Source organism: Callorhinchus milii, unplaced genomic scaffold (assembly GCF_018977255.1).
Source record: "Callorhinchus milii isolate IMCB2004 unplaced genomic scaffold, IMCB_Cmil_1.0 Scaffold96, whole genome shotgun sequence".
Classification (NCBI taxonomy): Eukaryota; Metazoa; Chordata; class Chondrichthyes; order Chimaeriformes; family Callorhinchidae; genus Callorhinchus; species Callorhinchus milii.
Window position 1 is genome coordinate 78,582 of NW_024704837.1, and position 26,125 is coordinate 104,706.

At 40.8% G+C, this 26,125-nt stretch overlaps 1 protein-coding gene across 1 annotated transcript; it reads right to left on the minus strand.

The window, feature by feature from the left end:
- mcm9 (minichromosome maintenance 9 homologous recombination repair factor) lies at positions 1-25,058 on the minus strand. Its single transcript, XM_007899657.2, is given in 15 exon segments — positions 1-1,902; positions 1,904-3,061; positions 3,913-4,058; positions 5,266-5,348; positions 7,818-8,021; positions 8,220-8,422; positions 9,563-9,737; positions 13,434-13,553; positions 15,101-15,119; positions 15,121-15,227; positions 17,371-17,571; positions 19,408-19,489; positions 21,101-21,417; positions 23,510-23,824; positions 25,028-25,058. Coding segments are annotated over 14 exon segments (3,456 nt in total). The 5' UTR covers positions 23,820-23,824; positions 25,028-25,058; the 3' UTR covers positions 1-1,571.
- Between the last annotated feature and the right edge of the window lie 1,067 nt (positions 25,059-26,125).

Below are 26,125 nucleotides of genomic sequence, written 5' to 3' on the forward strand. Positions count from 1 at the left end.
GATTGAAAAACAATGGGATCTACAGTAACTTATTGTAATGCCGATTAGCTCTTCCAAGGACAACTACATTCTGCAATAAATTCTTCTTGTAACATAAGATGAAAACTCCTCACATCAATATCATACATTGTGCGGCTAAAAAAAAATGTACTTATCACCCAGTATATTATTATTATATGCAAAACTAAATCCTTGTGGCAAGGTCATTCTTAATACAAGCCTATTTCTCATCAATTATGCTGATCATTTTACAGCAGTTTCTCTACGCACTTTGGATTTGCTTATTCAGCTACATGAATTGGCAATTTAACCCCTGTAAAGAAATCTAGGTAAACAATGTCACTGCAACCTTAGTTCCTTCAGGAAGCCTTTATTGGTTTGTATTGCACCTTTGCGGTGGTCATATGAAGAGGGGGCAGGAGCCCACAGTCTAATCTGCCTGGATTCACAGCAAGATCAAGTCATGCTATCCACTTACCCTTCTATTGCTTGACCCAAATAGTTATTAAGAAAGACACTAGTCAAGCCCAGGACACTGGACTCTACAAGGGAAGGTGCTTGAGGCCAAGACACTGGACTTATTTATATAAAAAAACAGTTTGATGCCATGATGGGATAACAGCAAGATAAATATTCTGGAATGAGACGAGATCTCTTCCTTCCATTCCTTCCTTTTCTGGAGACAAATGTTGGTGGCCTGGATCGAAAAATATCCTGTTATAATTGCATACTGTCAACAAGTGTCCCAAGGACCTTCTTCACTCGAACCGATCTTGTGAATTAAATTCAGTGTCATTGTACTACCCAACAAGAACAATAACGAAATTACATTTGTATAGCGCCTTCAACGTTGGGAGGACGTGAATCAGTAACAGGAGAAAATCATGTTTGGCTATTTAAGTAGATTGAAGAGGAACTTAATCAAAGGAGTTAATTCACTGCGAGATTTAAGTTTCCCTTTAGTGCATTTACCTTGGCTTCTGTGTTTTCACCAAACGTAAAAAAAAATGCTTTCAATTATCATGACTTCAAACACAGTTGAAGCAATAGACGAGTTGAAGTACATCGAATTTGATCGACATGTGAGATCAAGCAAAACCCACCCCCCCCCCAAAAAAACAGAACTTGGTCCCTCTTGACCTCAGCATCAGCCTGCAGTTTCCAGTCTAATTGATGGTGGTTGAAACCCACCTGTTATTCTCCTGGATGTGTGGAGAGTTGTACAGTTCCAACACATGGTCCTTCTTTTCTAAATACAAGTGTTTATGTCCTGGATTGAAAAATATCCTGTTATATTTACAACACGCAGGCAGCATGTTACCTCTTTAGCCTCAACTGTTAGGTACACAGCATTGGCTTCATACACAATAGTCTTTTCACAGGTCAAATATGATGCTTTATGGTTCAGACTATTTTCTTCTTTCCCCTATTCTCTTATTTGTATACTTTGTTTTCATTATTCTGATTCTTCAAAAATGTCATAAGATTGTAGGATCCAATGGATCAGTTACAATTAAATTCAAAACATTTTTTTTGAAGGATAACTATTCAAATGCACTATTCAAAATCTATTATGCTCTGGGTTTTTTCTTCGATTCTTCATTCCAGTCAAAATCCAGCATACCATCATCATCATCCAACTCATCAGTAGAAAAAAGATACTTCCTTGCAATGGTTGCTGCATTGTGAGTTGGGGCAAACCTAAAAGTCTTCCTTTTCTTAGCTGTTGATGCAGAATCTGCATTCACATTTTGCTCCAGTCTATTAAGCTTCCTAGCTATCACGTTCTTACTGTTGCGATTTTCCTCAATTACATTTTCCGTTCCCCTTTCAGGAGGTGGACTAAAGGAGAATTTGGCAAGTTTCGCTAATGTATTGGAGGATACTTCCCCGTGATTTGTATTAGTTGAATTTTGGTCTGTTTTGTTGATCTACATTTGGTTTTGTACAGACAGGATGTTTTGCTACATCCATTGCCACATGCCCCTGTACAATATCAGAACACTTTGGCACAGCAAGCAGAGATTTTAATGGCAACTCAGCTCCACCACAGACTTCAACATGTACACTTTTGCCTGTTGTCTTATGAGGGAACCTAGTTTCAGAGGGACATGCGAGTGTTCTCTGTTGCTTTTCTGAAGCATCACTGCTTTGCACATGTGGCTCCGAAGTCCAGGACAGTTCAGCATTCAGTACCCCAACTTCACCAGCTTTGATATGAGGTGTCAAAGAGCCAGAAACTGAATGACTAAGTTTTGGCTTTTGTTTGAATTCAAATGTTTTTAATTTAGCCAGTAGAGGATTAGAATTTGCATTGGTTTCAGGGACTGGGGGAGTCATGCAAGCCTCGTGCATTGTATTTCTTGGTCTGAACAAGGGTACAGACTGAGTGGCTGCAGCAGGTGTGCTATGCAAAGGACCTTGGTCTGAGCTGCCACTATTTGGTGTGCATGAGGAGTCATTCACATTAATTGCACTGGTTTCCTTACTTTCAGACATGTGACTTGCTTTCAAATTTTGGGTGTTTCCAAACAACTTTATACTTTCTACAACTCTTCTCGAGTGTAGCTTTTTTGATCCGTGGATTTTTATAACAGGCTTAAATGTGTTTGAAGAAGCACACGATTCATCAATTATCTGTCCTTCAGTGCAGACAGTTTGATCAATTCTCGTGATCTTGATGGCTGAACCAGCTGAGCTCATGTTATTTGGACCACAAAAGCTTTCAGGTTCTGAAGTCCTGTTGGAAGGGTCCAGGTTTGTTGCAGCAGCCTCTGTATTTGTTACAGTCTCTGGACAGATACTTGTTTCAGGCAATATGGGTAGATAAGAATCCTTTGGTGTAGGAGATCCAATCTGTGCAATATCACCTATTTTGGGTTCAAATTCACTTTGGGAGCCATCAAACCAGTTCAAACCATTGTCGCTCTGATCGATGTCCTGAAAATCACTGTTCCTCTCATTCTTTGAACAATCAGTGGAATTGTCAGGAAACAGGTAGGTCTGGTCATTCGACTTTTTCCTTCCAGAAGGTGACCCCTGTTCTTTTTCACCATGAATTCTGTAAAGAAAATATTACAATTGGTTTACAATGATAACTAAAACATTCATTTATGGAGTCCTGTAGCTCAGTGGTTAGAGCACTCGCTTTGCAAGTGAGAGACCTGAGTTCAATTCCAGGCAGAAGGCGAAACCTTGGGCAAGTTTCCTTACTCCACACAGAGCCTAATAATAATCCCTCCAAAACCAAAAACAATAATAAATTGGTCATTTTCAATCTACGACTGTTTGTGGGACATTGCTGTGCGCAATTGGCTGCCGCGTTTGCCCACAAATGTACAGTCATTTCACTTTACAGTGTGTTCTGTGAAGTGCTTTGGGACGTCCTTCCGACGTGAAAAGTGCTATATCAAATGCAAGGATTATTATTATTATTATGCATAGAACTAGAATCATTGAAATTTACAGCATTGAAGGAGGCCATTCGATCAATTCTGTTTGTGCTGGCTCTCCCAATTGGTTTGATCAGCTCTCCCAATTGGTCTGACACAAGTGGACCATGCATAAGAGCATCCAAATCAAATTGAGTTCCACATATGTATACTATTTACACTTAGGAATTTCTTGGCTCTCCAAAAGAGCTATCCATTTAGTTCCATTCTCCTACCTTAATGTGCAATTAAAACTAGCGCCTTGGGACGTCCTCCTGACGTGAAAGGCGCTTTATAAATGGAATCTTGTTGTTGTTGTTGTTGTTGTTGTACGAGGTCTACCCCTCTATTCCTCCCCCAACTAAACAATCCAATTTTTTTGTATCTCAGTGAAGGGTTAAAGCAATACAATAAAGGAAATAATATCGTTGACCTTCGTATTGTTTCCTCGGTTTGATCTGGAGCTGAGTATCCATTTTACCTGTCAAGCTTTTCCAGTTCTTTCTGGAGAAGATTGTGGAGCCCCAGTCTCTCCAGCAGAAGCTCACACTGCATTCTGTACTGCTCTGCTGGGTTTTCTGGAAATGATGTATGCAATGCATTCACACCACCAAGAAGAGCCCCTCCCTGGAAACAAAGCACATTGCAATCTGCAACTAGATTTATGGAAATAAGGTGCATTTTGGGGCGTTAAGTTTACAAAGGTTGTTAGGTTTAACCATAAGTAGTGAATAATTATTCTTGCTTTCCGAAGTTAGTAAATTTGCCAACAAGCAGAAAATCAGTAAAGTGGTACGAACATTTGGATAGAGCCTAATAATAATCCCTCCAAAAACCAAAAACAATAATAAATTGGTCATTTTCAATCTACGATTGTTTGTGGGACATTGCTGTGCGCAATTGGCTGCCGCGTTCACAAAAAGTCAATTCACTTTACAGTGTGTTCTGTCAAGCGCTTTGGGATGTCCTCCCGACGTGAAAAGCGCTATATCAAATGCAAGGATTATTATTATTATTATTATTATTATTCATTCTGTAAAGTAACATCTCAGAAGATTGCAGTGCATTCATTGCCTATTGCTACATATACATGCACAGAATCATAGAAAAGTTACACTAAATTGTCAAGTGCTTTGGGATAAACTCCTGACATGAAACATTATATACGTGTTGTATTGTACAGTATTGTACTGGATTGCACAGAAGATTCATCAAGTTTTTATTCTCGTGCCAGATTCTCCATTTTAATCCCAGTTCTTTGCTGCTTCTGAGTACACTTTATATTGTTCCTCTTCAAATTTTATTAAATTCTTGCTTTAAAGTCTTGCTATGGTCGTAGCTTCAATAGCTATTGATTGCAAAACATTCTATGTTCGAGCAACTAGGAGCATGAGAGAGTCCCTCAACCTTTCCATTAACATATGTCTTTAAACAAGCAACTTCTGCCTCCTCCATACTAAAAAAAAACGCTTAATCTGATGTCAGCAATCTTATATCCTAATGTGCGAATGACAAAAAAAGAGAAAAAAAATTGCTACAGACTTTGCTTTACCAAAATGAATAGTAAATTAAATCTGTGATTTTAAATCCTTCTTGTGGAGGAACATTCTTAGTCATAATACTAATAATAATCCTTGCATTTAATAAAATTTCATGCAAGGAGTATGTCTCACAGTGCGTTACAGGATTTTACTGTAAAATGTAGTGACCGTGTTATGTAGGCGAACTCAGGAGCCAATTTGTACTCAGTAATGTCCCAAAACAGGTGTGAAGTTAATGACCAATTTTATCTGGCAGCTTGTTGGCCATCTTAACTATTTATGAAAATGTGCACCTGCATGGAAGACTCCATTACAGAGACCACTGTGATGGCATCTTCAATGGTTACAGTATCTCGAAACATCAGTCTGGCGTGAGCTGCAAAAGAATATAAAGTATTAACATAACATTGATGACAATTTCGACAACAACTTGCATTTAGAGAATTAGAAAGGCACAAACAATATTTAAAAACACATAACTGATTAAGTAAAAGTCCAAGGTTGTAATTACTTTCCTGAATCTAGTTTAGTAACTCAAGACCCTTATTGAAGGGAAACATACATAATCAAATACTTTGCAAAAACATTATTGCCTTTGGCAGGCCTGTACTGCTAGTATTCCTTAAAACACTCTCAGAAATTAGCATACAAATATTGACAGCTCGAGAAAGTTTACCTTAGTAGGTCAAGAAATGCAGTAATGCCCTCAATCAAATTTTCTTTAAAAGTAATCCTCTTTATCCATTTTGTAGAAATAACCTATGCTTCAGTAGGTAACGTTCAAACTATCTTTTCAGAAGTAATGACTTGGAGCAATGGTATATTTCAGTTTCAAAGAAATATTAGGTGACAAGGTGAAAATTAATAGAGGGTATGGGGGCATTCAGAATTTTAATTCATTCCACTAGTGACTGACCATGGTTAACTCATACAAGTTTTCACCAAAAGTCTAATATGGTGGTATTTCTACTATTGTGGAGTCCTGTAGCTTAGTGGTTAGAGCACTCGCCTCGCAAGGGAGAGGACCTGGGTTTGATTCCTGTTAGGGCGAAACCTTAGTTTCCTTATTTCACATACCTCTGTCTACCTAGCAGTAAGTAGGAACCTGGTTGTTAGTCGATTGGCGGATCGCATTTCCGGGGGTTTTAATCCCTTCCATTCAAAAAAAATTTTTAAATCACTTAATCCATGACTGTTTGTGGGACAAAGCTGTGCACAATTGGCTACTGCAATCTGCCCACAAAATATACAGTCAATTCACTTTACAGTATATACTGTGAAGAGCTTTGAGACGTCTAGAAGACGCGATAAGGCACTATATCAAATGGAAAGATTATAATTATTATTATTGTTAACTGCATTGATTTATACAACCCAGGTCTGTACAAGCTACACTTAATAGTGCCAATATATGATGTGATTTGCAAGACTCTGCAGAGCTCAGTTTGAACCTTGCTTTTCTATAGTAAGAGTTGGTGTAGAACAGTATTGCTCAGATGTTACTATCTAAATCTGGTGTTTGCCTTTTATGGCTTGTACTGAGCTGCTGGGACTTGGTACTATCTTTAGCTGTTGTTGGTGCCAGTCCCATGTTGACATCTTCATTCTCCTGACGTCAAAAGAGCAGCAGAACATTGCTGTGGTCAGCCTCTGCATTCAAGTGTGAATCAGTTTTCCTTCACACCAGTCAAAGTAAAATGAGAACCAATGAGAAGCCTCTTCAGTAACCTTTTCTTTAAACCCTTTAACAGTACAGTAAACTCAAGAGTGTCCCCCACTCACCTACCCCAGTCAGTCTGTATTTCATCAACAGTATGGAAAATAAATAGCATTTCATTTGTATGTTTGAGCAACCATTCACGAAGGTCAGGCACTCTATGGAGGGAGGGATCTCATGCCAGAGTAGAGTTCCTGCCTGGCTCAATTGGTAGCACTCTCATCTATGGGTCAGAAAGTTTTGAAAGATTGTTGGCCAGGACACCAGAAGAAACTCCATGTAGTGATCTAGCCTGACACTGGTACAGTCGAGTGCTGGGGGAGCTCTGCATTGTCGAAGCTGCCATCCTTTATATAGACATTAAAACACGATTCTGTTTACCTGATCAAGTGACCATTAAAGACTCCATGGCTCTATACAAAAAGGGGAGTTTCTCCAGTGTCCTGGCCAACAATCTTTCAAAAATAAATTGTCCATTCCCTTCCTGGCTGTTAGTGGGACACTGCTGCCACATTTGCCTACAGATATACAATCACTTCACAGCAATTACCTGCAAAACACTTTTTTATGTTTTGATGTACTAGACACTAAATGAAATATAATTTCATTATTATAATAAGAAAATTTCAAAAAATTCTACAGAGGTTATAATCCCTCCAAAGTATTACCCAAGAAATGTGCTGAAAGGTGGATTCTTTTTACTTAGGAGGAAAGGAATATTCATGAATGTAAATCGGTAATTTTACCTCAAGAGCAGCTCGCAGCAACAACCTGGTCCCTCTATTTAATAATAATCCTTGCATTTGATATACCGACAGTACCTTATCACATCAAAGTGATTGTTTATTTGTAGGGAAACTTGGCAGCCAATTTGGACACAGCAAGAACCCACAAATAGCCATGAAATGAATGACCATTTTTTTGTCTGGGAGATTGTTAGCCAGCGCACCGGGAGAAACTCTCCTCTCTTTTCAAGTAGCACAAGCAGACGAGACCTTAATTTAGCGTCTCATCTGAAGGATGGCACCTGCCACAATGTCTATACTGAAACGGTAGTTTTCAGCCCATCCAGAAAGTGTCTTTAGATGCAGGGAGACTGATCGGATCATTAGACGTGAGGATTCTCACCTTCAGCCAAGCGGACCAGGCTCTCGAGCATGCGTATAGTGGTTCTCGCTGCATTCCTGAACCAGCTCTGACGCTGCAGTTGGTAATATTTTACTAGGATTGTATCTGCTTCACTAGATATTCTAGGTTGCAAAGTCTTGATGAGACAGAAGTAAGTTTTCATTTTCTCCATGCTCCACAATTTTTCACTTGTGGTTGGGCAGGCTGTAAATTTTCAGGGAAACAAATTATTTATAACTATTTAAATAATTTATATTTATAATTATTTATCACCATTCATTTGAAACAAAAACTCTTATACTTCATTTGTGAACAACTTGGAAAAAAATATAAAAATGTTATTTAAAGTACATAAAATGCAAATCCAAGAGAGGAAATAATGTTTTAATTCTTAGTGCAAACCTTTGTTTTCTAGGATAAAGGAAGCTATGACTTTGTCCCACTCTTCGTTTTTGGTATCCAAGAGTACTATCACAAGGTCAAATCTGCTCAGCAATGGACTGGCCAGGGCTGTGTTCACAGCAATAGATTCATGAATGTCATATTGGCCTTTTGGATTTGTAGCTGCTAGTACAGTGGTCCTTGTGTTCAACTTGCATACAAGGCTAAAAATACAGGGCAACATTTAAAGATGTGGGTTAACTGGTGATGCAATTTATATGTTCAATCTGTTATAATAATGACAGGAAAATAATATTCTTATAATATGCAGTTCTAAACAGCAGTTTGTCCAACTCTTATGTTCCTATATTAAAACCAATAATACCAAAATATTAAAATATGGTTCAGCCCCATTATAGCAACATTTCATACAATGTTGCTTTGTTTACAACACAAATGGAGTGTTATAGATGTACTACCATTTACTACACTTTGTGCCCAACCAGATGACACGTGTCTCGCAAACCAGCTGATTGCAGGGCTAAAAGAGGCCAACTTCCAGGTCATTAGATCACTGCTAATGTCACTTCCTGCACACTGTACCTGTACTCGAGCAGCACATAGGAAGTGACATCTGCAGCAACCTGATGACTTGGAAGTTGACCTTCTTGTTTAGTGCGGGAAACGTCCAGGGTGCAGGAAGCAACCGTGACAGCTGTGCACATGTACAGTTACACCAGCTATCAGACCTCATTATTAGGCAGGTTGGGATTTTATGGATTTCAACTGCCACCTTATAATGAGGTTCCATTCTGTCAAATAAGTCAGTGAATTTTAGTAAGTTCATATATAAATTTATCATATATAAATTTATATCCTAATTGCCTGGCGCTGTACTAAAATAGCCAACATGAAATTTTAAGGAATAATTATTTGATGTAATTGTATTCATTGTGTTAATGTAGGAACATGCACAATGTTTTGATCAAAAATTAATCATACAACTGGTATCAGACCAGTAGGAAGTATTTTGGACATCCTACAAGTGTTAACTTATTGTTAATAATTTTATTGGTATCAAAACAATTGTATTATTATCTATCACTATACATGATCACTATACATGATTTGTACCTAGGAACAGAAGAAACCATCAGCCCATCAAGAACTGTTTTACAACTTTATAGATCTTTGCATCTTGGGTTTTATTTAAAATTGTTTGAATGATTTTTCTGCAAGGAAACATTGTGACTGCCTGACAATCATGGAAAACTCATCTGACGCCAAACATAACAGTAGTTTCTCACTATACTTAACAGTCCTCACTATGAAACTAATGTCAAGAGCGTGTGAGAATGTCTTACCCTGCCTTTGCCACACTTATAGTCTGCTGCTCCATTGCCTCGTGGATGCTGGCTCTATCATGTTCTTTAATGCTGTTAAATTCATCAATGCAACATAAGCCTCCATCTGCCAGAACCAAGGCTCCTGCCTCCAGATTCCACTCACCAGAGTCCTTCACAGCAGTCACAGTCAAACCTGTGAGAAAAGTGCAGAAAATATTTCACGTCATTCGAATTCACTGTATTGTTCTAGTACTAGGGTCATTATCGATAGAGTTGAGACACTGGATGGGTTAATTTACTGAAATACATGTGAATGTAATGGATCATATGATATGGAATGGACCGCCTTTCTGCTCCCATTATCTGGAATGCTATCCTGGAGTCCCTCCGACTCACTCTCTCAAGGTCAAGGTCCATGTCAAAACCTACCACTTTGACCACGCTTTACCCAGCCTCCCATTTTGTTGGCAAAATGTACAGTCAATGATCTTAAGGCTAAGAACATGACAAATGTCAGGCCTTCATGAAGACATGAAGTGGAGCATTTAGGGGTGAATGAGTTAATATGGAAATGAAAGTAATAAGCAATCTCAGCCATCTGCTGGAATTGGGTGGAATTGTTGCTTATCCAAATTAGATGCACATAGGATGAGATAAGACAGCTCTCAAAATGAGCCTTAAACCTAATATTTCAAAAGTAGAAGTACAGTTATTTATAAAATTGCAGTACAGAATCTGGAATTAGATATTACATATCCAGTGCTGCCCTCGGGTGAGGGTCTTAAGCAAAAAAAGTTCAAAAAAATTGGTATCAAGTTCAAAGGAGCTTACCTATTGACACATTGGTTTTCATTTTATTTAACTTGTTATAAATGATTAGCTTTNAAAAAAACTTAAATAGATGAATGGATGAAATATTCCCCAGCCTGCAAAATAAGATTATGGAGGTCTTAACAGTACTATACCATTATCACTGCTCTGTGTCTGCCAACAAAAGGCAGTTTGATGTACACAGGCATTGTTCGAATATGCTCAAGGCAAAGCAATGTAACTTACAAGAGTTTCACCCATTACTATGGGAGGTGCTTTTGCTGGTGGTGACTCAGACAAAGCTCTTTTCTTTAAGATGGCAACGACTAAAAATTTTACTGTTCAGTTTGCTTTAAAAGCCTCAGTTCACAAGATCACTCAGTCGATCAACCTTGGTCCTTCCAACAAATGATCTCGACGCCATGGGTGATAATGATAATAATAATCCTCACATTTGATATAGTGCTAGATCACATCGTTGCAAAGTGGATTGTATATTTTCTGGATGAATCACGGCAGTCAATTGCACACAGCAACGTCCCATGAACTGTCATGGATTGTGTGACCAAATTTGTGATGCCCCTCAGTTTAGCAAGGCCAAGACAGCTGTGGCTAAACAAGGTCAAAACTAACCTCTAAACTAAAATAAAAATATGAAAAGACATATTGAAATAAAGTTGCAAGTACAGGGATTCATTCAAAAAAGTTGGGAATAACTAAAGCAAGTACTAGAAGAAATATTATAAATTATGGTCATCTTTTCCCGCCCCATCCTGTTTGGTTCACACCAACCAGCATGAGTGCCTCGCCAGCTCTTTGAGACGTCCACCCGATACGAAAGGTGCCATGTAAATGTAAAGTGTGTTGCATTGTAATAAAGTAATCTTCGCATTTATATTCGACCGATTTATCCACTGAATTCTTCACATTACTCTCTCCAAATGAAAAATGTGGACAAGTTTCAGATCGTCACTTCAGGAACGTATCACACACTCAAAGAGAACAGAAAACTATGCGAAGAATTGAGAAGGTGCTGCTCCAATTGTCAATAAATGCAGCAACTCATTGTCAAGTCCACGTCTGCTTTGCCATTAATCATTACATTTACTGGCCTTTCTCCCAGGTTTTCCCAAAGTCTCTCTGTCTCACCCACACACATTTCACGTCTCTCTTAACCTCTCTTTTTGCATGCATGTCTCTGTTATTTTGTAGTGTAACTGTATTAGATTTCTCACTAACTATCAATGCTGGTAAAAGTGCACTTCTCCCCCTGCTGGCTGAAAGTGTGCATGCGCATACTATATGCATTCAATCACAGGTTCTTGCTGAACTGACCTTTACTTTCTAAACTCAGTGTGTTACAGTTAAGTGGAAACATGGTTGTCCGGCATGCAAATGTGGGCCGCTGCTTCAAGTGGGTCCATTCGGAAAGATGGAACCGGGAAAGAATCTGTAGGAGTTATTGATTGTGCGGTAAAAGTCTCGAGTGAACCTGTTATCAACCAAAGTAAATGGAGCAATAAAGGATGCATCTTGAGAACATCTTCAGAGTATTCCATAGTTAAATTCTCACCATAAAGATCACATGGTTGGACCTGATATCCTTGAAATAACATTACTGTGTTGGGGAGAGTTCGACAGGATTTAAGGTTTGAATTTAATAATTATAATAATCCTTGTATTTGATATAGCGCCTCATCACATCTTCGAGTCATCTCAAAGCGTTTCACAGAATATATTGTAAAGTGAATTGACTGTATATTTTGTTGGAGAAAAACGGCAGCCATTTGTACACAACAGTGTTCCACAAACAATCGTGGATTGAGTGACCAAATATATATTTTTTGAAAGTATTATTACCCCCGGAAAGTGATCTACCAATCGACTAACAGCCTGGTTCCTATTTACTGCTAGGTAAACAGCGGCATGTGGAGTAAGAAACTTGCCTAAGATTTCTCCCTAGCCAAGGTTTATAAAAAGAAACCAAAGAACTGAACTTATTTGCAATGAAAGATGGACAAGATGCCGCACCTGTGCAAGTTATATGTTCCTTGTAGTATGAGCACAGAACTCAATGAGCTTTGGTTAAAACCTACCAATGACCAACAATCTATCACCAAACATTTTACTTTTATTTTTAGATAATTATACACCAATTTCAAGATGCTCACGCTCACGTACAAATTACTTCATGCCCTGACCTCTCTGACATGCTCACATCCCACTCCTCTACCCGCCTCCTTCGCTCAGCTGGCTACTGCCTCAACAACATCAACAAGATTCCATTTATAGAGCGCCTTTCACGTCAGGAGGACGACCCAAGGCGCTGTACAGTTGGGTCAGGACCCGAGCAGGGGGGAAATGGTCAGGGTGAGGGGAGGGAAGGGAGGGAGCGAGGAGGGGGTAGAGAGTCAAGAGGGGAGCCGAAGGCTTGGTCATGAGACCGGCCTTGAAGGAGTAAAGGGAGGAGGCAAGGCGAAGGCACTGGAGGATAGAGTTCCAAAGGCTGGGAGGCTGAAGGCCCGGCCACCGATGGTAGGGCGGTTGGGGCGGGGGATGTGGAGCAGACCGGAGCCAGAGGAACGGAGGGTACGAGCAGGTAGGTAGGGGGATAGTAGGTCAGACAGGTAGGAGGGAGCAAGGCCGTGAATGGCCTTGTAGGTGAGGATGAGGATCTTGAAATCGATCCTCTGGGGGATGGGGAGCCAGTGGAGGTGAGCGAGGATGGGAGGGATGTGGTCCCGAAGCCTGGTGCGGGACAGTACACGAGCTGCAGAGTTCTGAATGACCTGCAGCTTGTGGAGGAAGGTGGCGGGAAGGCCGGCGAGGAGAGAATTCCCATAGTCCAGCCTTGAGGTGATAAAGGCGTGGACCAGAGTTTCAGCAGCGTGAGGGGTGAGGTAGTGCCGTAGTCTGGCGATATTCCGGAGGTGATCCTCCTGCACATCCCTCATCTCCTCTGCTGCACCATCGACGGCCCATTACATTAATCCACTATATTTACAGGTTGATTTAATTTCTTGAGATTAACTAACTTCCCAAGTTACATTACATTAATTGCAATAAACCAATTGTGTACCTGCACTGGTGGATCCAATTCCAGCCGTCAATACTGAGCGAGGGACGATTTTTACAGCATATTTAAGAAATTGAGACTTCCCAGTGCCAGGATCTCCTACCAGTAATAGATGGGGTTCTCCTGCAGAACAAAGTAATACATTACTGCTACAGAAGACACACCAGTACTGTACCATCAAGGATGAAACTATTGGGACAAGCATAAATTCAAGTCACAACATAATACTCAAGTAAATCTTGAGCAAAAATATCTAGATATGTCAGAATACAAATTGTCAAAATGGTTCAGTTTAAGAAAGATCTTATTTTAAAAAAATATTGATAGGTCTCAAAACGTGTTGCAGGTAATTACAGGGCAATCTCAGCATAAAATCCCCACCCTCAACTCTACTTCCCCACGCCCACCATCACATTGTTAAAAGCTCTGGTGTTCTGTAGATCTGTGCTAACCAAAAGTTTGTTGTATCCGATTTCAGCACTGACTAGCTATCATCCTGCACTAAAAAATTGCTAATTTCTGCATTGCCAGGTCACTAGTGATGTCACATCCTGTGTGTTGAGAGGGTGAACATGATATGCAGGAAACATTGCTGTGGTCACTTCCTATGGCTAGGAAGTGCTGATAACATCAGTGGCTGAAAAAGTGAAGCAATCAATGTGACAACTCGAAAATTGGCAATTTTTTCATATTTGACACAGCCTCTGAAATATCATATCTAGATGCTATAGCTGAGTTATCTAGTACTGTAAAAGGTTTTATTCCCATTAATTTAAGGAATGCTGTATGAGATGTTCCTTGTATTATTATTCATAAGAACATAAGAATTTGCTGGTGAAAGAAGATCAAGATCCATATAGTTTGCCTTCCACCATCCTGGCAAGCACTTCACATGTCATGTCCCAAACTACATATATTCCTCAGGACTTAAGACCTCATAGTTTTGCCTGTCACTCCAATTCAATGCTTGGTGAGCACCGCATTACTGGAGGTGTCATCCTACAGATAAGAAACTGAGGTTCCATCCGCCTGTTAAAAGCACTATTTGAAAAAAAAGGGTTTCTCCCACTGTTCTGACCAACAATCCCCCAGATGAAATGTGTCATACATTTTACATTTGTTTGTGTGATACCTCCAAATATACAGTCACCCCAGTTACAATAAATCCTATGAAGCATTTTGAGATGTTTTGATGATATAAAAAGACAATATATTAAATTCTATAATTACAACAACAACAACTTGGATTTATATAGTGCCCTCCATGCCGGACGGCGTCTCAGAGCGCTTCACAGTAACGAATCCTGGGGCCGAGCCAGGGGAAGGCGGAGGAAGGTGACCAAAGGCGCGGTCGAAAAGGTCTTCAGCAGAGACCTGAAATAGGAAGAGAGGGGGCGAGGCGAAGGGAGTGAGGAAGGGAGTTCCAGAGCCTCGGGGCATAGTGGCTGAAGGGACGGCTGCCAAGGGTGAAGTGGAGGACTTGGGAGACAAGGAGGAAGCCAGACCTGGAGGAACGCAAGCAACGGGTACTGTTTTGAGGAGAAAGGAGGTCAGAGAGGTAGGGGGGTGCAGGGGAATGGAGGGAGTTGAAGACAAGGGTGAGGATCTTGGTTTTAATTATTATTAAAATAATTATATATAACATAACATTAGATTACTATACTACTTACCTCTAACTTTAGTTCCTGACTGCATCAATTTTCTGCACTCCTCCAGCTAACACCATAGCCACAGCCAGCTTCACTAGATACATGCCAAATACTTGAGGACAGATGCTGGCCAAAATTTCATTTCTCCCTTAAAAAATAAGAACATTAAAGATTTTTTGTGAGACAAGAAGCAGCACGTTATTAACTGACTATGAAGTTTAATAGATACATATGTAATTCACCAACAGTCGAACACAGTTAAAATGAGGTACATGAAGTCCCTAAAACTCCAATAAGCCTTATAAAGGGGACTGATTGCTTGGCAGCACTTCTGCACATTATGTCACCAATCACACAACCATCAACTTGATGACCCAGACACTTTTTTCCCATCTCGTGACTTTTTTTTAAGCATGCAAGAAGCCAGGATCCACATTATAAGTGAACGCAAATTATAATGGAGCTCTATTGTACAAAGCATGCTCTAATGATGCTTTGGAGTCCTGTAGCTCAGTGGTTAGAGCACTCGCTTTGCAAGTGAGAGACCTGAGTTCAATTCCAGGCAGGGCGAAACCTTGGGTAAGTTTCCTTACTCCACACGCCTAATAATAATCCCTCCAAAACCAAAAACAATAATAAATTGGTCATTTTCAATCTACGACTGTTTTATGGGACATTGCTGTGCGCAATTGGCTGCCGCGTTCGCCCACAAATATACAGTCAATTCACTTTACAGTGTGTTCTGTGAAGCGCTTTGGGACGTCCTCCCAACGTGTAAAGCGCTATATCAAATGCAAAGATTATTATTATATTATTGGTTGTACACTACCATAGCTCAGACTAAACATGACTCTTTACATAGTCAATATGCAAAATACTATATGAAGGCATGTTGTCTGGAGTGTATTTACTAGTATGATTCCACAGCACAGCCAAAAGCAACAACATGGATGATTGGAAATCAAAATTAAATTAAAATTAAAGGCTCGGACGGCTTAACATTTCAGATTTGACCGGTTAGCAGTTTTGATGAAATCACACCCACAACAACAACAACAAGATTCCATTTATAGAGCGCCTTTCACGTCTAGAGGACGTCCCAAGGCGCTGTACAGTTGGGTCAGGACCCGAGCAGGGGGGAAATGGTCAGGGTGAGGGGAGGGAAGGGAAGGGAGGGAGCGAGGAGGGGGTAGAGAGTCGAGAGGGGAGCTGAAGACACGGTCAAAGAGAAAGGTCTTGAGACCAGCCTTGAAGGAGGAAAGGGAGGAAGCAAGGCGAAGGCACTGGGGAATAGAGTTCCAGAGCCTAGGGGCTGAGAGGCTGAAGTCCCGGCCACCAATGGTAGGGCGGTTGGGGCGGGGGATGTGGAGCAGACCTGAACCAGAGAAACGGAGGGTACGGGCAGGTAAGTAGGGGGATAGTAGGTCGGAAAGGTAGGAGGGAGCAAGGCCGTGAATGGCCTTGTAGGTGAGGATCTTGAATTCGATCCTCTGGGGGATGGGGAGCCAGTGGAGGCGAGCGAGGGTGGGAGTGATGTGGTCCCGAAGCCTGGTGCGGGACAGCACACGAGCTGCAGAGTTCTGAATGACCTGCAGCTTGTGGAGGGAGGTGCCGGGAAGGCCGGCGAGGAGAGAGTTCCCATAGTCCAGCCTTGAGGTGATAATGGCGTGGACCAGAGTTTCAGCCGCGTGAGGGGTGAGGTAGTGCCGTAGTCTGGCGATATTCCGGAGGTGATGGAAGGCGGTGCCAGTTATGGAGCGGATATGAGGGAGAAAGGACAGCTCAGGGTCGAACAGAACACCAAGGTTCCTGACTGGCTTTGAGAGGTGGAGAGTGCAACAGGCTAACCCAAAATGTTAGCATAACCATAGCTTCCAATAATCTGACTGACTGTTTACTATTTTCATTGCCAACAGAATTCCACAGTTCAGATACAAAGTGCTGGCCTTCTAAGCATCGGAATGAAAATAATTTTTAAAGCTCTCAAATGGTTTTGGCTTCTCTAATTCAGTGAGTATTTCCTGTTGCAATTATTGATCTTATGACATTTTTCTAAGATTTATGTCACAATTATTTTTTCTTTAAAACATTGACTACTTTGTACATTTGTACCTTTAACAGAAAGTTCTGCTGTGATAAGCATCCATTTTCCTTTAGCAAAACTGAGTTAATCATATAATTGCTGACAAAAAATCTATTTAAAACAACATCTGTAATGCATGTAAATTGAAATTGTACCACTGCAGAATGAAAAGTTAGAAGGTTTACAGAGCAGGAACGTATTTCCACACCTGCTAAAGTATCATCTCTGTGCTTTGCCCAGAAATCTTCAAATTCCCTGCAGACATCTTCATCTATAATGACTCCAGTTGGCTGTTCATTATTGACCACTAGGTAATTGGCCTTCAGGACAAGTTCTAGGTCACAACGGACATCAGGAGAGAGAGGTTTCCATCTCTGCATCACCACACCATATACAGTAACATCATCGCCTGTTGTAAAACAAAGCCCTCAGATATTATTTTCAAGCATTTGGCTTCTGGTCATTAACCTGGGAACAATAAGAAACTTTGCACACAAACCTATTCAGGTATTCATAGTTCACAGGCCACAGTAAAATAGTGGGGAATAAAGCACAGCACAATGGACCAAATTGTCTTATTCTGTGCTGTAAACTCTTTCAGATTCGGCAAAAAGATTTCTGTACTGCATTAAAGCTATCAACTGCAAGGCCTGAAATGTGTGATACTAATATGGTGTGCACTTTAGTCTATGTTAAACCTGCAAATTTTTTTCTTGACAAGTGAATTTAATAATCTAAATTTGGGTCTCAGCAATTATATATCTCACAGTGCTTCATATAATTGCTGTAGTGTCACAAGGTTTCCACTTAAATATTAAGTACTTACCTTTAAGTATGGGTCTTCCTTTTAGATTGTTTGTGTTACATTCCCTAGCATTTTTGACATTAACAACATGAAATGTAACATTCTTAGAAACAGGGAAATTCAATATTAGCAAAAAAAGCAAAATATATTTATTAATTTTGTTGGAATATAACAATATAAGGAATTTATAATGGAATATTATTCAGGATTATGTTATGCGAATATGTATAAAATATGTGATTTTATGTTAAATGTTGACAGTCATGGGATTGGACACGTCTGGTTTTCTCTGTTTCTCAAGGAATAACAAGATAGCTTTGGAAAAAGGCAGGAGGTCACTACTTATCAGAAGATAACAACAAGCCCACAGAGGTAACGGTCCAAGGTACTGGTCGACACAGAATCTCAGCTTAGCAATAAGTCTCTAGATTCTGACAGGGCAAAACAACCGAAGGCAACCCTCAAGAATAGCGAACTAACGAACAAGTTATTTAAACTAAAGGACTTTGGTACCATCCCGGGACACTGATAAGAAATAAGCATTCACTTAAAAGAAATGTTCTACATAACAAAATAACGATCCCACAAAACAAAGTAATGAGCACCAGATACAGCCCTAAATCGATCAATTATTTTGGCTTAGACAGGACAAAGGGAAGACCTCGTGGAGACTCAAGTCAGGATGGCACCAAGCCAAATGATTGACTAACCTGAGTTGTGACAGTATCAGAAATGGGTAGAGCGGAAAAGAACACTTGGAAAAAGGCTATAACTAGCCCACCTCTAGGTGAGAACAGGTAGAAGAGCAGGACGACTCAAGAGGGAGATAGTCAGCCCGGGAGCAGAGATCAGAGGGTCACCATAAGTTTGTGAATATATCACTAAGCTGCTCAGGCTCAAGAGAGGAAAGAGGAAGAACTGCTACAGCTGACTCCTTTAAACTGGTAGCATGAGTATTTCTTAACTGTATGTAACCAATGTGTTTTTAATATAATATAATCAAGTATAATCATTCTACTTTGATATAATCATTGCATTCTAGTATTGCTTATTGGATCATTTACTTTTCTTTGTATTGTATGATTGATATTACCTGTTGGGTATTGAAATAAAACATTCAAAGGTGTGTCACGCCATATTTGGTATTTGTCGAGTCTTCTGATCGAACCCGGGATTCATTTTTCCCAACAATTTACACTCCAATGACTGATAATATATTGGGAGAAATTCCCCAAGTCTTGATTTACAGTATTTATGTAGCCTCTCAGAGTATCCAAAATTTAAAGATAAAAAATCCTGTGCATACTTTAGTCACGTTCTATAACACTATCTCTGGGAGATGTGTCTAAGGGGGCGATAGCAGAAAGTGATGTGGATTGTTTGTTAAAGTTATCTCGGGGCATGTTATAGATGTAAATGTAATAAGTTTTCATAAGTTACCAGACTTGCAGGTGTCCACAAGGTCATCTTCCAGTACAACTAATAAAGATCGAGGTATGCTTCCCACTGTCAGCCTTTGAACCTAGAGATTGAAACAGGAATAGTGCGTAAGCAATATTGCACATGGCCATTCTGTACAACAGCAAGAAAACAGTATGTTGTCTTTCTAAGCTCTGAGATGCTACTCTTGTGAAGGGCACTATGTAAATGCAAGTTCTTGTTGTTATATATAAATGCAAGTTCTCATTGTCCCTACCGTTGTTAAACATGGCAAGCATTTGGGAGGCTGGTTAGCACAATGAGTTGGAACTCTTTCCTCTCTAATACTTATCTAGACTGATTGGATGAAACAAAATTCTCCCCTTCCCCAACCCATCAATGTTTCAAAGATCATAGAATCATAAAACCATAGAAATTTACAGTACCCAAGGAAGCTATCTGGCCCATCAAGTCTGCACAGACCTCTCAGAGCAACATGTTCAGTCAATCCCACTGCCCTGCCTTATACGCATACTCCTTCAGCCTCCATTCTTCCACAATGAATGCTGCCTCTATCATCTTACTTGACAGGGCATTCCACATCTCTCAGAGTAAAAAAGTTTTGCCTAGGCATAAGCAAACACATTAGAGCACGCTAAACCCAGTTGCTAGTGAACTGAAATCTAACAGAACCAGTGAAGTTAGGAGCGAAGGCACACTTTCAAGACACTGCAGAGGGAGCTTTGCCCATAGTATACTCATAATACAAAAGTGCTTTGATGCCGATATTGAAAAAAATGTTGCATTATCCTGGGAACCAGAATATCTGGTGTGAAGTAAAATCTGGGTGTAAAAGATAACTTATTGTGAAGGGAAAGGAAGAAATTGTGCTCTTTATGAATAAAAAGCATATATATCCCTCCCCTGGTCATTCTATGACTGGCAGGCAATCTACTCTCGAAGTACTCACAGCACAGCTAGTATGGGCTGCCAGAGAGATGCAAGAGCCAGCAAGCTAATTCACCTCTGTAGAGAAACACCAGTTTTGCTCAGCACCTCCTCCTGAACATCTGGCTTAGAACTAGATATGGGGAACAGCTGTAAAGCCACACCCTATCATTCCATGGCACAATGCATTGAAGTACCTCTCAGCAGCCTCACTGTCATCGCTTTGTAACTCTGCTGAAACTCTTTAATACTTTAGATCTCTTTTGGTTCCTTGTTTAAAATGAGATTTCACTTTACGTCTTAATTCTAATCCAGAAATATTTGCTTCAAACTAAATGTAGAACCAGATTTGCTTTTAAAACTTCATCCTTGTATTTCCAATTGAGACCTTATCTCTCTAATAGCTCAATGTGTGGGTCGCAGAACAAAGCAGACCAAGAAAGCTTTCTGTCCACATTTATGTTAAGTGAACCAGAGTATAGTTCAAGCACTTTGAGAGGACCTCCTGATATGAAAGGTGCTATACAAATGTAAATTGTATTGTAATTACATTGTATAATTGGCCGCAGATTAGGGAAGAAAAGACATCTTGAATTCACCCCAGGAAGCAGGTAATGCCTTCAGAAGAGGAAGACATGAGAAGGTCAGTGAGAAACATTTACTGCACTTAAGTAAATATTTAGAATATTCAAATTTTGTTTTGGTTAATATTCAGGAGACATACAGTACGATAAAACTAAAACGCAATATCTTTATAATCAATCACCTGTTCCTGAATTTTTATTTCTTGGTAATCTTTACATCTTGAAGGGGCTGACGAAGATCCCGACAGACATGTGAATTTGGTCGAGTTGCAGTCGTCTTCATTGGGACAGGATGTAGGACGGCAGAAAGTATAAAACTGTTCAAAGTCTGCATATACCGGGAAGACGTGTCGGCACTTGTTGCACATGTATTCATGCTCAAATTCGAGTACCTTCACCATCCCAGTGCGTATAACCGTCCCCATGACTGAAAGGAAATGACCCACATCTCTCGTTTTCGGAATATGATCCCTTGTCAGTTCAGGACAAATCGGTAAACCTGAAGTATGAAGAGAAACAATTCAGGCTATTTCAATGATCTCTTGAATACCATTACCACCGAGAGGTAACAATAGCATTGAAATCAGTGCCGGGTGGACTGATGTTGTGATTGAAAACATTGTTGGAGGTGTTAGTGGGAGGGGAAAAGAGAGCATCTGTCTTTGGCACATTTCAGTAAGTCATGTTCCATACTTTCTAAATACAGACTGCAAGATAAACCCCAATGAATATTGTGCAGTGAAACAAAAATGCAGTATTTGTTTTTAAAAGCATTCATAAAACAAAGCAAAGGGATTTCTAAGTATGGAAAATATTTGCCGTCATATTTAACAACAATAAGGTTGTGCGAATTGCTCCTGATAATGGAATACATTGATGATGATAATAATAATATGAAAACTATTAGAAAAATAAATGTTTCCATTATTAAGGGAGCAATCAAGATCAATGTAGCTAAATACTATATATTCACTAGGCAATTTATAAACACTTTGATACTGAAGTAAAGATCAACTGATATGAGCATCAACCAGCAAAAGGGACATCAAAGATTAACATCACATTAATTTGTGACTCACAAGTACATACAGATAGAACAATATTCTGTAACAAACCAAATATTATCATAAATAGCCTAATATGGCCTGCTTCACATCCCCGCCTCGCTCGTCCCACTATTGGCGGGTGGGCTTTCTGCCCCTCTACCCCCACACTCTGGAACTCCATCCCACAGTCCCTCCACCTTCGCCCCCTCCCTCACCACCTTCAAGGCCCATCTTGAGACCCTCCTCTTCGACCGTGCTTTCGATCTCCCTGCTTCCCCCCCTGCCCTCCACCCTCCCCAATTCCAATCCCCAGCTCGGGTCTGAAACTCTGTCTGTCCAGTGCCTTGGGACTTCCTAATACAAATGTAATTTTGTTGTTGTTGTAAATTGTGTATGGAATATTATTGATGTGACTACCCAAGTCATTAAAATGTAAGAAATAAGGAACTAGAGAAGATCAGGAAATATATTGATTTACAAATTGAAATGCAGATATAGATGACAGTATAAAACAAACATAATTCCTATAATCATCGGTGCAACTGGGTCTGTTCAGAAATGGTTTGACAACATATCTGGTGAATAAAGTATCAACCTCCTGCAAAAAGTAGCTATTTTAAGAAGTTCAAACGTACTAAGAAAAGTAACATCCATTCATATGATAGTGACAGTGTTATTGGTCTGGGTGACTAATAATATAATAACAATCCTAGCATTTATTTTGGTATCTTTTGACTTGGGAGGAGAGGGGGGGAGAGACGTCTCAAAGAGCTTCACAGGATTTACTGAAAAGTGCAGGCTAAAAGTGATTACCTATCAGAAAAACAGACCAAAATAAAATTTAAAGTTATCCATCTCTTCAGATACTATTTTATAGAGCAGCTGCACGATCATTAAAATCCAGAAATTGCTTGCCATGAAATAGTCCAGGCTGACATTCCAATATAGTGCTGGGGGATTGTTGCGTTGTCAGAAGACGAATAATAAAATAGTTCAATGACTGGGTTAACCACCTTAACATAGCATAAAAATGAGAATCAACTTGCGAGAACTCAGCATGAATACAAAATAACCCTTGAGCTGAGCTCTTTCAGGTTGGTGCAACTCATATGAGGCTCTCTATGGGAGATTCAAAGTGCTTTCTCTGCTGTGAGGTACCATTAAAACTTCTGGTATCTCATTGAATACCTTTTAAAAACTACACTGTATTTTCTGTGTCCATCAGAATGGAGATTACTGACAACCTGGAATTTTTGCTGCACTTTTTACTAATTAGTTTGTGATTAGCTGCATAAAGTGCGAAAGTTTTATTAGGTCATCTGTGCAATGCTAATTCTCCACTGATAACAACTCTTCCCATTTCCTTCATTTAGGAAACGGAAGAATGGATTTGAGATTTTAGCACAAACTGAAGTGTTATTAATTCTGGACTTGCTCCCATGTAAAATTTGGAATGTACCAAACTAGGTCAACCTACACTTTTCATAACCGAAGTCAGAAAAGATTACAATCTTGATAAAAATGTGTAAGGTTTAACCCACTGACCTGAAATTCTGGCGTGAAGATTTTGTTTTGTGACCAAATTATTTGGCTCTGGATAAGCCTGCAAAATTGTCATTGATGCTCTTCTCAGTGCATTGTCAAATATAGGAAGGATTTCATTAGGAAATGCATTTAGGTATTCACCGATCTCCATATTGATTTCGAACAGGGTCATTGCATTCACCACAATGGGATAATGAGCTCCGCTGTCAGGTCCCTGCAGAATGTGGACAATGTCATGTTTGTGGTGTTCCTGGACATAAGACTCAAATACCTGCCCGATTAGGGCAACTTGTTCTGTATTCAAGAACATTCTTCCTGTGGGGAAAACAAAGAAGGTAAAGAGATTTTTGAGTGACATCTTAATCAACTGTCTACAGATAGCAAAGGCGCCTTGGGAAGTCCTTTGTGAAACCGCTATACAAATGTAATCTTGTTGTTGTTGTAGTAAAACGAGACACAAAATATAAAGTCAATTCACTTTACAGCATAACCAAAGGCAAAGTTCTGCAGATGCTGGAAATCTGTTATTAAAGCTGAAGCCGCTGAGAACGCACAGCAGATCAGGCAACAACAGCAACAACAAGATAGTGTCTTTCACGTCGGGAAGACGTCCTAAGGCGCTGGACAGTGTACAGCATTTCTGACCCGAGCTGGAGTGAGAGGGGGAGGAGGGAGGGGAGGGGAAGGGCGGGTGGCCGATGGCATGCTCCAACATCCATGGAGAGAGGAAATGAATTAACGTTTCAGGTCAATGACCTTTCGTCAGTACTCACTTTACAGCATGTTCTGTGAAGAGCCTCGAGACGTCTCAACAACATGATCAAATGCTATATCAAATGCAAGGATTGTTTTCACTATTACCCTATATTTTTCCTTTTTAGATGTTTACCAATTCCCTAAAAGCGCTAATATGGATTGTTCCTCACCCACGTATTCCAGATCCTAACAACCCTCTGTGTTCAAAAAACATTTTCCTAACCTCTTCTTTTTCAACAATTATTTTAAAATATTAAGCATCTAAGATGAAGAAGTTGCTGCCATCATTGGTACCTTCAGGTTAACCCCATTATAACACCATGTCTGTCTTCTGTTCGTAAAATGAGACACCATGTTTTAACCAGTTTGCAAAAAAAAATTGTTCTGCTCCCAATAATGTAATTGTTGACATTTCTTCTGGCTTTTCAGCACAGACTGGCTGGCATCCCGAGGATGCACATTGCATGCATAAAGCCAACAGGTCAGTTGGGTCTCTGACCAGCTGGCTTCCTGCATGTTGTACCCGATGTTATCACAATCATGCGTCTACAAGACACTCGTTAAAAGCAAACTTGCGACGTGTCCTACAACACGGTTACCCTGTATTCCTAATAAATAACTGTTTCGCACCATGAGCCCTACTCCGCTACAGTGATTGGAAGGTCCATAAAATCCAAACCCGCAATTATGAAGCAGCGTTGTCTTTTTTTATTACATGGCCTTTCCACCTGCGTTGGGCGCGTTCCCAGAGAGCCAACTCACTTTAAAACGGCGGCTGGATCTCGCATGCTGGAAAACGACTCGCTTCCAGGTGCGCGTGGTCACAACAGCGACTCCAGACAGTGCCACCACGGAAGGAGTCCTGTAGCTCAGTGGTTAGAGCACTCGCTTTGCAAGTGAGAGACCCGAGTTCAATTCCAGGCAGGGCGAAACCTTGGGCAAGTTTCCTTACTCCACACACCTAATAATAATCCCTCCAAAACCAAAAACAATAATAAATTGGTCATTTTCAATCCATGACTGTTTGTGGGACATTGCTGTGCGCAATTGGCTGCCGCGTTCGCCCACAAATATACAGTCAATTCACTTTACAGTGTGTTCTGTGAAGCGCTTTGGGACGTCCTCCAAGGATTATTATTATTATTATTATTATTAAGGTGGGGGCGGGAGGGAGGGCGGGAGGGGGGGAGGGCGGGGCTGGGCCTCACAGTCTCTCGGTGACGTCACGGCCAGTGCGGGCAGTCCCTCGGTGACGTCACGGGCAGTGCGGGCAGTCCCTCGGTGACGTCACGGCCAGTGCGGGCAGTCCCTCGGTGACGTCACGGCCAGTGCGGGCAGTCCCTCGGTGACGTCACGGCCAGTGCAGTGAGCTCGGGATGGCGGCCGCGGTGGTGGGAGCGGCTGCCAACGGGAAGGAGCGTAACCCGCCCGCGGCTGTGAGGAGAGGAGAGGAGCGGCGGCGGCGGCGGCGCCCGCGGGGGGGCGGGTCTGAGGTCGGTGTCTGACAGGTTTGTGTCCCCGGTGTTGTTGAGGGGAGAGAGAGAGAGAGAGAGAGGAGGGGCTGTGCAGACCATGTGCTGGACTTACCCGCACCCTGAGCTCCTCTCAGGAAGCCTCACCCCGGGGGGGAGGGAGGGGAGGGGTGGGGGGGCTTTCACTTCATCCTCTGCCCTTTCCCTTCCGCCATCAGGAAATCCCGCCGCGGTAACGCTCGGTCAGTGCACAAACTCAGAGAGAGAGAGAGAGTGTGTGTGTGTGTGTGTGTGGTTCCGGCTCAGCAGCGACACTGAGCAGCGCGGCCGGAGATGACACTACAACAACAACAACAAGATTCCATTTATAAAGCGCCTTTCACGTCAG